This window comes from Taeniopygia guttata, chromosome 3 (genome assembly GCF_048771995.1).
Source record: "Taeniopygia guttata chromosome 3, bTaeGut7.mat, whole genome shotgun sequence".
NCBI classification, from domain to species: Eukaryota; Metazoa; Chordata; class Aves; order Passeriformes; family Estrildidae; genus Taeniopygia; species Taeniopygia guttata.
In genome coordinates, this window is record NC_133027.1 from 59,427,688 (window position 1) to 59,439,855 (window position 12,168).

General features: G+C 36.8%; 1 protein-coding gene across 27 annotated transcripts in view; it reads right to left on the minus strand.

The window, feature by feature from the left end:
* The window catches only part of SYNE1 (spectrin repeat containing nuclear envelope protein 1), a 287,044-nt gene that overhangs the window by 72,945 nt on the left and 201,931 nt on the right, over positions 1 to 12,168 (minus strand). For 22 of the 27 annotated variants that reach the window (XM_072926945.1, XM_072926947.1, XM_072926946.1 and 19 more), the window contains 8 exons: positions 11,143 to 11,316; positions 9,134 to 9,325; positions 4,818 to 4,952; positions 4,097 to 4,203; positions 2,915 to 3,065; positions 1,977 to 2,108; positions 1,660 to 1,815; positions 623 to 832 (listed from right to left, as the gene is read on the minus strand). In XM_072926945.1, coding sequence (XP_072783046.1) covers positions 623 to 832; positions 1,660 to 1,815; positions 1,977 to 2,108; positions 2,915 to 3,065; positions 4,097 to 4,203; positions 4,818 to 4,952; positions 9,134 to 9,325; positions 11,143 to 11,316 — 1,257 coding nt within the window. The remainder of the gene's footprint in view (positions 1 to 622; positions 833 to 1,659; positions 1,816 to 1,976; positions 2,109 to 2,914; positions 3,066 to 4,096; positions 4,204 to 4,817; positions 4,953 to 9,133; positions 9,326 to 11,142; positions 11,317 to 12,168) is intronic. The other 5 variants (XM_032747557.3, XM_030269536.4, XM_072926953.1 and 2 more) reach the window with 1 other exon arrangement.

Consider the following 12,168-nt stretch of genomic DNA (forward strand, 5'->3'; position numbering starts at 1 on the left):
CACCAGCAAAGGGAAGTCTTTCATCGAAAAATGGGAGATTGCAGAGGATAGATTATGGAGTTTGAAAGGAAATCTAGTAGCAACAATCTATGCAAAGATGACCCCAATCTAAAGACACAAGAAATCTTTTTTTTTTTTTTTAATGTATGGATTTTCAATTAAAAATAAACCCCACTGAAGGGCTTCATATATTAATGACAATGATAACAATAACAACAACAACAATAATAATAATAATAGTAGGAGGTAAGGTAGAGACCAAGTTAAGATCTGAAAGCAATTCTCAACTCTGTTTGAAAACTTTTCTGAAAGTGCACATTTCTCCACTTATCAGCATTTTTTCATACTTGCATAACACAGCCTTCCTTTTATGTAATGCCAGCAGGGTGAGACAACACAGAAAGATTATCACTTTACAGTAATTGCATGAGTTTTAGAAGCCTTCTAGTGTAGAGTTTAAACTTTGAGTAATTATTAGGGTGTCAAATTTTTCATAGCTTGAAGAACTTGATTTTTCAATAAAAACCCTGTGAAAACCTTGTTCTTTTGATTTGGTACCAAAAATTAACAGCCTTTATATCCCCATTTGACATATACCTCTGTTAATTTCATCACCTCATACCTTGAACGTGGTAATTTGCTGGAGCCGTCCTTTCATCTGGTGGCATCTCTGATTTACCACTGACTCCAGTAAGGTCAGTCTTCTCAAGAGACAATCCAAAGTGTCTTCTATAATTACCCTCTTATCACTACTCTCAGGAAATAGCTGAGCAAACAAATTCTTGTTCTTATCCACTTCTTCTGTTATGTCTTTCATTTCTTTGTCAAGAGACTAATTTTGTAGAAAAACAGAAGTGACAATCAGACATTCTGGAAAGCAGGCAAACATTGCCATAACCATTGTCAATTTTGCAATGATGTAGTGAATTTTTTACATTGCAGGTATACACACACACTAGAAAAAGATGGAAGCTACAGTAATCTCTGATAGTAAAAATATTCCATACTCCAAGGAAAACAAGTGCTGGAACAAAATGATGTAAATCCACAGAAAGATCTGGCTTGGATTAAAAGTCATCTAGTCCAACCCTCCTGAAGTAAATATGGACATCTCCAACTAAATCAGGATGCTCAGAGCCCGCTCAAGCCTGAATTTGAATGCTTCCAGGGATGGAACATCTGCCACCTCTCTGGGCAACCTGCTCCAGCATTTCCACACTCTCATTTTGAAAGATTTCTTCCTTTATATCTTGTCTGAATCTATTCTCTTTAGTTGAAAACCATTGTTCCATTGTTCCTTGCCTCTCTCTCCCTGCCCCCACCGCTCAATTCTTTCTGCCTCCCTTACACCTAATTAATGTTCATGAACCTGTGCTGTTTCTATATCCGAGAGTATCCCTCCTTCTTTTTCACTGTGTTTCATTTTCAACAGTGTGGTATTTGCTAATACTTAGAAAAGATGCTAAACAGAATAAACAGTCTACAGTCTATGCTTTCTGCAACATTCTCCACATGGTCAACTGCAGAATGCTGCAGTTACACAGAGATTATGTCAGTGACATGTCACTTATCCAGGATTCTAACACCTTTGTTCTAAACACTACATAAAATGCACACTTATTGGCAATTAAAAAGAAATCCTACTCATGGATTCCTCACCTCTTGCTTGCAGAGGTAGGTTTCTGTTTCTTCTTCTGGCAACAGAGCTGTAGCAACAAAGACTTGCTCTTCCACACCATCCAGCCACATGGACGTGGCAGTGACACCATCGTACAGCTTCTGTTCAAGATGCAGGGTCTCCTCCACCCGTCCAGCCTGGGCAAAAAGAACCAGAGAAGTCCAGCACAGATGTATAAGACAGTCTTCCTAACTTCTAATATTTGGGAAAGGCCTGGATTTCCAGGTCATAGCTGGAGGAGTTTTCCCTGTTAATGTGGCTTTGCTGTAGAACAGGTGTAAAGACACTTGAAAATTACCTCAGATGAGACATCTTCAAAGGCCTGATTCAATTCAACCAGTACTGGTGACACTAAGGATTTATCTTCATCATGTGTCTCCTCCTTATACAAAGGCATTCCAGGTATTAATCTGTTTGGTCTGCTATAAAGCTGTTGAGAGAGAAGCACTAATTAGGATGCATCTACCATATGTAGGGCACAAAATTCAGCTGTACAGATTCCCTGCTGACTGAGGCTATCACTTGGCTCATGGTTCCTCCACAAATGCTCCATGTCATGAATATTTGGCATAAATATTGCTCAACAGGAGGTTCACTAGAAATGCAGGACAAAGGATTGTAGCCAGAATTAAAAATTACTAGCTTTTACCAAAAATATAATCAATTACTGTTTAATTAATACAAGGTATTTAGAATTTTGGAAGCTGATTAATGAAGTGTTATACAAAAAAGAGTGGATTTCAGTCTATTAACAATAAAATGGAAGATGTATGTTAATACAGACTTCGGTTTGTCCCCAGTTTAACTGACTAATCCCCATTTCTTTCAATAGAAATACTGTTCCTGAAATTCCTCACCCACTATGATCAAGAATTGAATGTAACCAATAAATTCAAACTGAAAATAAGTTTTCCTCTAAACTGTTGCCAGAGTACTGAACACTTCCAGAGGGATGATTTGTTACAGAATTATCCTGAGTTAGATAAGTAGATAAACATTTTGTCTGAGCTCTTTCTCCCTTTCTAGTTCATTAACCTGATGGGAGTGCAATTCAAATCACTTTGAACATGAGCAGTACTGGTGTCAATATTTAATAGTTTTTAAAGGTGCCACAAAAATAAATTGCTCCATATCTCATGCATTAACTACAGCACCTTAATGGATCTACATATTGTACCTCTTGTTGCAAAAACTACTTTCAAAGAGAAAATGGAAAGAGAAATTTTAAAAAGCTACCAGTTGTTCTTTTTCCAAAGCTTTCTGGAGAAGTCTCTGCTTGGTACTGAATTCCTGGTTTAGGCTTTCCCATTTCCTCTTCATCTGCTCTTCAGATGATGGCTTCTCACCTTCTAAGACTAATTCCTCAGAGAGCACATCAGGCTTCTCACTGAAACAGAAGAAGCATAAAGGTTTAACAAATGCAAAAGTTGTAACCATTTAAAGTTATAATTTTCCATTAGGAAATTCTACATTTAAATTAAGTGCTACTTTTTAAAGCTCTGACTTGTTGATTTTGGTTTTTTATTTCTGCAAATAAGACAAAGCCTGGTTTGAACAGCAAGCAGTTCTTATCTGATGAAATAAAATGTACTTTTGAAAAGACTGTTTGAAGTTGCAAGTACCCAAAATGAGTAAAAGATCCCCAAACCAGACTGAATATATACTACATTGAAATGTAACCTATAAAGAGGTTTTAGTTCAAAGAATGAATTAAAATAAATATTTTATCTGACTCCTTCCTCACCTCCTTCCTCAAAATGGCAGACATAATTTAATGAAGGACAAGCATATGAGTTTAGCTTTGGTAAACAGTTAATCACATATTTTGTTTGGTGGTTGGTTTGTGGTTTTTTGGGTTTTTTTTGGTTGGTTGTGGGGTTGTTTTTTTTTGTTTTTGTTTTTTTATTATTTCTATAATACACCATCACTTGACAGAAGTAAGCCTCAAACAGAAAGAGGCTGGTTAAGTACTTTCTGGCATTAGAATGAAGGCTTCAAAAGGAAAAATACTTGCTAAGTGCAGGAAAAATAAAATTAAGCAATGAGTGTCTCATCTGGGAAGATCTGGTTACAACGGCAGATGCCAATGTTTGAGGTAGATGTGATTCACACACCAGTACTGGTCCGTAAAGTTACAGTAACTGCTTGTCTAATGAGTCTCTCTAGTCTTTAATTTTAGTGTGATTCCTGATAATTAAAGGGCATTTCTAAATGCTGAAGGTGATCTACTATCACAAAACAGTTTGGGTAACTTTATTATTAGACCCCTGAATTATAAACCAGGACTCCGGTAGCCTAGGTGCTGTATAAAATGATAAAACAAAATTAGAGGACTATGAGCAGAAGAGGCATGCAAGCATAGGGATGACAAAGTACAGCCACAGAAATTTACTTTTTGAACAACACATGAAATCACACCTTATAGACAGCCCTTCAGTAGAGTTTTGCTGCGTTAGGATCTCTCCTCCACGGCACGCTACTGATCGAAGCAGATTCTTCTGCTCTTCTAGCTCCTGTTCCAGCTCCTGTAACACAGCAAGTTACAAAAAACAGAACAAATCTCAAACAGACTGGTTTTGCCTTGGAAGTATATGTCTATGTTGTTTAACTGTCACGCAAAGTTAGCTGAGCTACTGCTGAAATGGCTTGCTTGAACACCAAAAGTAGTCTAAAATCTCCAGCCAGGGACACAGAAAAACTGGGTACATAAACTGGATTACTGAACTAATTAACTAATACAATGCACTTTCTGAAACCTACCCTAGTGGGAATTGCTTCAAATCATTCAACACAATATATACTGTAATATGTGTATGTTTGCTTGTATGAAGACAAAGTTATGATTTTGAGTATTATCATCTCTCCTTAGAGTAACTTAAAGGGTTGATTCAATTTTATTCTGCTGATGGACAAATTTTATTCTACTGATTATGTGAATTGACCATGATCATCCAGGAAGTCTAGCCTGCCTGACTGTTACAGATATAAGATAGGGAACTCAGATGCATCATTACCAAAACAGCGAGTATGAAACAGTGTAAAAATGAATATTTCAGTGGAAATATTAACAAGAATGGCTCAGCTATAGCATTAAGTGCAATCTAAAGATGGGAGTAAAAGAAACCAACAGAATACCAACTTTCTGCTGCTGCAGGGTACTCTGCTGCTGCTCTGAGCGAGTAGTTCTTGCTTGTGCCAGCCATTCTTGAACACTGGGGCTTTGTGAGGAAACGAAGTCCAGATCACTCTCCTCCTTTTCTTGTAAAGATCCCTGCTTTAAGAGACATTAAGATTTAAAAAAATCTCTGACATTGTTAGAGAGCAGGCAGGTTCAGCCCATCTATGCAAAATCTTTCAAGTTGCTGGCTCATGTAAATTCTGAAGTGAGCAATGACTTAAGATTTCTGACTTTTACTGGTTTTTGGTTACTAGCAAGAAAAGCATCCCTAAAAATGTAAAAATAAACATGCATCATTGCACTTAGCAGAGTTAGAAGCCACAGGTCAGAGACCTTGGATTGATGTGTTTCTAAAGACTGCTCTACTTCTAAAAACCATCCTTTACCTGTAGAGGAGGGTGCAGCTTTACCTGGCAATGCAGGGATTCAGTGGTTTGTTTCTGCCAGGTTTTTTATCTAATTAAAGCAATTTTTTTGTCTAATTGAAAAGGAGAAAATTCTGGTTGTCATTCTGGTCAATATTTATTTATCAGAAAGTACATAACTACGTTCAGCAGAAACACACTGGGTAAACAGCAGATGAAATATGAACAGCAGAGAAATAAGAGAGATCAAACCACAGAATGTTAGAACAGCACAGCAAAAGCAACAGTTCCTTCCATTCATATTTCTATCATGTTTGTCCAACATGAGTGATTATACAGGCTTTCTGTGTAACAAATGGAAAAAAGAACAAATGCCTCAATTGCTCAAAAAAATGTTTCATCAACTTCTTGGCTTTCAAAGTCTGTGTTGTCTAAGTTTAAGTAATTTTAGCAGCCAATGTATTCAAATGTAGGTATTTTAACATGCTGGGCCTTATTTTAAACACAGATGTGTAGGTCTGGCTACCTATATGTACACATCTCTCTGGACTTATTTAATATTACTTGCAGTCATATGATGACTGTAGAGCTTGCACCTTTTTGGGTTTTTTTGAAAGTTTCAAGATCTAAAGTTGGGGCTTAATATTTCTCCCATTTTGTCTCTATATTTCATTTTTGTAGGATTCCCATTATGCCCACAATTTGACCTTTATTCTAAATAGATTAAGACTGCCAAATGATTCAGTAACAGGCTCTCCAAATCACAGACACTCTGCCTTCCAGGTGACACCTCTCAAATCAGACAAGGACCAACATGGCAGAAGGTGGGTGCAGAAATCGTACTTGCCTGACCTGCTGCTCCTGATGCTAACAACTGAGACTGACCTCTGTCACCAGTGACCCTGGCACAAGCCACTGAAACAGCAGAGTTTTGCTAAATAGTAGAAGGTTAGGTGTAAGATTTTAATTCTGGGGGATGATGAGTGTTCTGAAGTTGAAAGGACTGATTAGTGTTAGAGGATATAAACCATTAAGAGGTGCAAAAAGAAACAAGAAGTACCTGGTGCTGGAAAAAAAAAACCAAAACATTAGCCCTTTCTTTATGAAATAACTTTGTTTTACTGAGGTTTCAGTTTGCAGGTAAACTCTGATACTTTGTAGGAACAAGTTTCTAAACAAGCTGGCGTACTGGAATGTGAGCAATGTTTTTACAGAATGTCAGATTGGACAAAGAAAATAGTATGTGAGAAGTAAAGAAGATCTGGAATTATAGCTTTTGTATTACAAGTTAGGAAACAGACAATCTTTCTGTAAATTGTGGAGAGGAAAAAAAATCTGCTTAATTTTATATACTCTAGGGACTCTAGGGATAGTTATTCAACTTGTAAATTTCTTTAGAGAACAGTATCTAGTTCTTTCCATTTCAGTGGGCTGGTTGATTTGAGTTACATTTTGGGTTTCTTTTTCTCTGGGAAGAGGACTGAGAAGATAACAGTTTTGGAATTATACTGAGACATATAATTAATAGTCTCATGGTTCCTACAATAGCAAGGAGTGTAAAAGGGATTGTGGTATTTGTTGATGAAATTAGGTTTTTCAAATATACTACTGCACATATTTTTTAGATCAAAAGTATTTGTGAACCAGATTTTACCATTGTAAAATTAAAGAATGTAAGTTTGAAAAAAAACCTTACATTTGCATTTAGAGTTGCATTTTCTGTCTGAAGGAACAGTATTACATTTCCTTTAAACAGCCAGGCAAATACAAGCTTGAACCTGTCATTCCCAGCTACTGTCCAGTCTAGCACAGAAATAAATGGAAAATCCCTGAAGAAGACTGTGATGAAATTAATATTTAAAAGGATTTCAGAATTATACAAACTTATATGAGTCATATATCTTCTTGTGAAACTGCAGTCATTCCTACTCCATGCCTCCTTTGCAATAAAAAGTAAAGAAACACTATCTGTTTTACTGAGTTTTTTTTACTGAAGAATATGTTCTACTTCTTTGTTTTTTAAGGAGTCTGTGTTTCATTGTCCCTAAACTACGGAATAAACAGTAGCAGACACAATATTTTATGTGTTTTAAAGTGCTACCTTTGGAGAGAGTATAGTCTGGAACACTCCTGTTCCAGAATGTTTCTGATTAGTTTCACAACTTTTGTTTTTATGAATAAAGAAGTTGGTGTCCAAGTCACCTTATTTTGTATCACTAGTGACATTCACTAATTAAATGAGAAGAAAACTGAAATTGTTCCAAGAAAGAGAATCTCACACTGACTCTTAAAAAGCCCTGCGCACAGGGATGACAGGTTGAAATACCCTTTAAGAAATTATAGCTCAGTCTTTATAATAGTTTTTCAGTGCCACTTGAGAGGTTCCTTCTTTTGGGAGGAGGCTGGTCTATTATAAGGTTATCAGAACATCTGGAGATATGTAAAAATCTGATTTTTTTACATGCATGAACAACAGTGCTGTTAGCTTGTAATGTTGCTCAAGGTTAATACTGGCACTGGATAGAATTTGGGGCATTTTATGCTCTTGGCCACAGTCCTCAGTGTTTGGAGAATGACTTTATAGAACTTCTCACTTGAAAAAAATGGCTCAGTGAAGATTAGAAGATGTTATACTGCCTGTATCTATTTTCTTATATGATCTGTAAATGAATTCAAAGAAAGACTTGAAATTCTTAAAGAAACTTGAGTCTTGCATTCATGCACCATCTTAAATGATTCATATTCTACATCTGGAAATTATTTTGTTATTTTAGATTTTAAAAGATCATCCAAAAAGAGTTTAAGTAAACAAAAGCACACCACTGCATTTTAGAATATTTTAAAATATTTTAAAATTTAACAAAAAAATCTATGATGCCTTTTCACTTCACAGGTAATATATGAGAATAAAGTATCATGAGCCTACATGGTGTTGATAATTTTTCATTCGCATAGTCATGAGGTTTAATAAGAAAGAATAACATTAAAGTTACTTCATTTTAGAGAAAATAGGAACAAATACCTGGGGTGGGGTTCTCCTTTCATTTTTATTTCTCTATTTTTCTGAAATAATGTGAAGTTTTAAAGCTATGCAGTTGCTTTGGACTAAAAATAGTTCTTAGAACATCAAGTGACTTTTCAAGCTAACCTCTCAGTAGACTTTAATCTGCATTACAAGCCAGAAATCTTTGAAGCTTATCATGTTTAATTTGCACAGCAAAGCCAAGAAAAGAAGTAAAAGAAAAGGCGGGGGAGGGAGTCACAGCAGGGCAAGCAAATTCAAAACCAGACAATCACATTACATGGTTGGGTTTCTTGTATGTATTCGGTTCTCCACATGCTAGTTTGACCTAAAGAATGATCAAAAGCAAGTATTAAATACAATGAGTTAGTGGCAATGAGCAGACCAAAGCTGCTAGGAATAGAAACCTAGGGCAAGACTGAGGTTAAATGAATTTCTACTTATATAATGCTGCATTTGGTATAGTGATGACACTAAGTATTAGCCATAATTAAAAATGTTCCCTTATGTAATCTGTTCACTGTGTTGTGCATACTGTAAAAAAGCACATATGTAGGGTCACTCTTTGACTGGGGAGAGTAATCCTGCCCCAGACCATACACAATCTAAACAGACTGGAAACAGGAATAGACTATATCCAGACCAAGCTAATCATCTATCTATTTTATTATTGTCCTTTCAGTGAAGATAGTGAGGTTAGGATAGTTTTACCATAAAGCAATGTTAACTTGAAAATCATCAGCTAAAGATTTCTAGACAGTTCTGTATTTTGGAGCTATAATTCCATTTACTAACTAAGGATGAATAACTCAAACTGAATCAGCGCAACACTTTCACTCTTTTTCCCAAACTCTTGCCCACCATGAAAACAGCTGGAAGGAGCCACTCACCCGAATGTTGATCTGTTTGTCGTGGAGCACCCTCTGCAGCTCCAGAAGGCTGCCCTTCAGCGTCCTGAGCTTCACAGCCAGCTGCTCTGCCTCGTCCTTGGTGTGAGCCTTCCCCTCCATAAGCAAGTTCTCATTGTGCACAGACAACTCTGACAAGGCTACCACCTTCTGTTCTATTTCAACCAGCATGTTCTGCAGCAGCAAAAACAAAGACCCAAATTCATACATTTTCCAGCATTTGTCACGTTTTCAGGCAAGACGACCTGTGGCCTACCTCCCTTGTGTCCAAACTAAGAAAAAGTCAGATTATCATTGCTTTGCCTTCCAGTCCCATTCAGAGTTCTTTAGAACATGCTTGCAAATGTTTGTATTTGCCATTTCAGTTTGAAATCCTTTCCAAAATAAGAACTTAAAAAGTTACTTGAAACAATTTGTTGTAGAGGAGATACTCTTTATTTGCATATTAAAGGTAAAGGATGGCTAAGAAGCTAGACTGACATCCATTGATGACAAGAAATGAAGCACACAGCCAGAGATACTTCTTTCCTCTTCTTTCATTTACACGTAGTCAAGTGCTTCCTACCTCCTCCTATGTGTTGCTCTGGCTGTGTTGATAAGCTTCTCTTGTCACAATTTGCTCTTTCTGATTGGTGCATGACGGACTTAAGGATTTCTATATAATCCTCTTTAGTCTAAAGAGAGACTTAAAGTGACAAATCTCTGGCATGTTTATTCTCAAAAGCTACTTCCCTGACATTCCATTAACCATTCATGTATTAGAAACATCGTGCATATTTTGATCTCTCAGATTCAATGCTCAAACAAGTCTTGCTCAAAAACCTATCCTGACATCAAATGCTTCTGTTTCCATAGCAACTGTCAAGTACGAATTTAGAAATATTTCTCCTGAAGGAATATCTGCAGAATAAGATTGGCAGAGTCTCCAAAAAGTGGAAAAAATATATAAAATTTCCCGAATTAAGATTTTAAGAAGCAGCAAAAGTTATATTAAAAGTTATATTAAAAGTAATATTAACTCTTCCACAGAGTTAACTTTTCTTTTTGAGTTTCCTACAGACTGTATTAAAAAATTACTGCTTTGTTAAAGTTCATAGGGTTTATCTACATACAACAAAGGGATCTCAAGGACAAGGTGATCAAAGAACTCTTGATACTAAGCAGACTGAAAATTCCAATGATGAAGTATTGTCAATGAAAATTCTTAAGACTTGCATGAAACTTAACTCTCATTTAGCCAAAAATGAGGACATCATTCTTTAATAAGAAAAGTAATCTTTTGTCCATCTGTCTCTTGTCTCTTTTGTAATTTTAATTATAATGATCATATAATTCTACACTATCATTTAAAAACAGAAAACTCCCACTAGTTTGAGAACCTGGATGCTATGAATGATCTAAGTCTTACTAAAAAATGTATTTGCAAAAACTCTTACTACAGCAACATGTTTTCCCTCAGTTGTTTTGGTATTCTGTGTTGATTAATCTTCAAACCATAAAACCTGTAAATACTGATGATTATCCTTTATTTTTGCATGTATGGAAGGATTATTCTTGAAGAAAACACAGCACTATCCCAGTTATCACTGCTAGTGCCAGTATGTTCTTCAGGTGGAAATCGATGTGTAGGAAAGTACACTGCAGATGTTTTCATACCTGTCAGGTGAGCTGTTCAACAATTTCAGCTTGAGGAGAGCAAAAACATCAAGGGAAGAAAACACAACACCTTTAAAGCTAAACAGAACTACATCTGAAAGATGTGGAACTTCAAATCTTTCTGCAGTCAGGACATTTTGTTTTTCTATTGCTATGTTCACGTGGGCTTTCTAAAGTGCTGTTTGCAATCTCTAATGAGAAATTAAGAACAGGCTGCATTTTGTTTCACAAACCTTTGAGGAAGCTTACTGAGCATATAGAAGATGCTAAAGAGCTCAGAAACATCTCCACAAATACGCTGGCTCATTCAACTCAATAATTGTCTTAGTATTTACCTGACAGTCTACCAGCTGTGCTTCCATGTCCATAGGTTCTTCAGCAGGAAGCAGAGTGGTGTCCAGCGTTGCTCGGGTACTGAGTAGCCAGTGGTCGAGCTCATCAGCTTCACAACGGTACCTCTGAAGAGCCTGCTCTTGCCGTTGCTCTTCGAGCTGCTCATTCAGTTTTTCCTAGAGGTACAAATTATATTTTACTTTTTAGGAGAAATAAACTATAACAGTCACTTCTAGAAAGTTGTTCCTCTCTATTTTGCACAAATCCTATGTAGGATTTCTAGGATATATTAAGACCTATATTTTACAAAATATAATGTCTTTCAATTAATGAGTGTGTTTTTCTGATGGCTGAAATTTTGTTTCAGTTCAGTCACTCTATTTCTGCTTTCTCCGGTAGAACTCTGCTATTACAGCATTCTAAAGGTGAGGTCTTTTCTGCCTCTTTTTGCTGCTTTCCTGTGGGTTTCCCCCTACATTGATTCAGTTTGTTAAATTAATACAGCACTGTTTCCTTAGGGAGAAAGATGCACATGAAGAAAAGGAATACACAGAGCTGAGAATGCATTGCAGGGAAAGGAAAGCAACTTTCCCTTTTTTGGCAGCAGTCAGCTTCACTGTCTCTCAAGAGAGGCACAAGAGGGATACTTCAAGGACCAAACAAAGTATGGGTGGGCCCTTGGTACAGTCACATGGGTAAAGAGAAGGCTGAAGAGCTGTCTACCTTCTCTGGCCTCTCAGAGGATCCCTAAGCCATAGGGTGTGGAAGGACATTAAACTTCAATGGCTACTGTAGCATGAACATTAGAGCAACACAGATGCCTCCATCCATCCAGCAGCTCATGCATCCACTGGAAAGACAGGGAGTGATCAGCAAGTCTTGCTCACCCTTTAATTGTCCCATATTAATCTGAAAACTGGCTGAACAGCTGCAGCCAGGGGACAGTGATCCATGGCACAAAGTCTAGTGAGTGGCCAGTAATGAGCCTCAACAAGTTTGCTAATGACACAAAATGGAAGGAGTGGCTG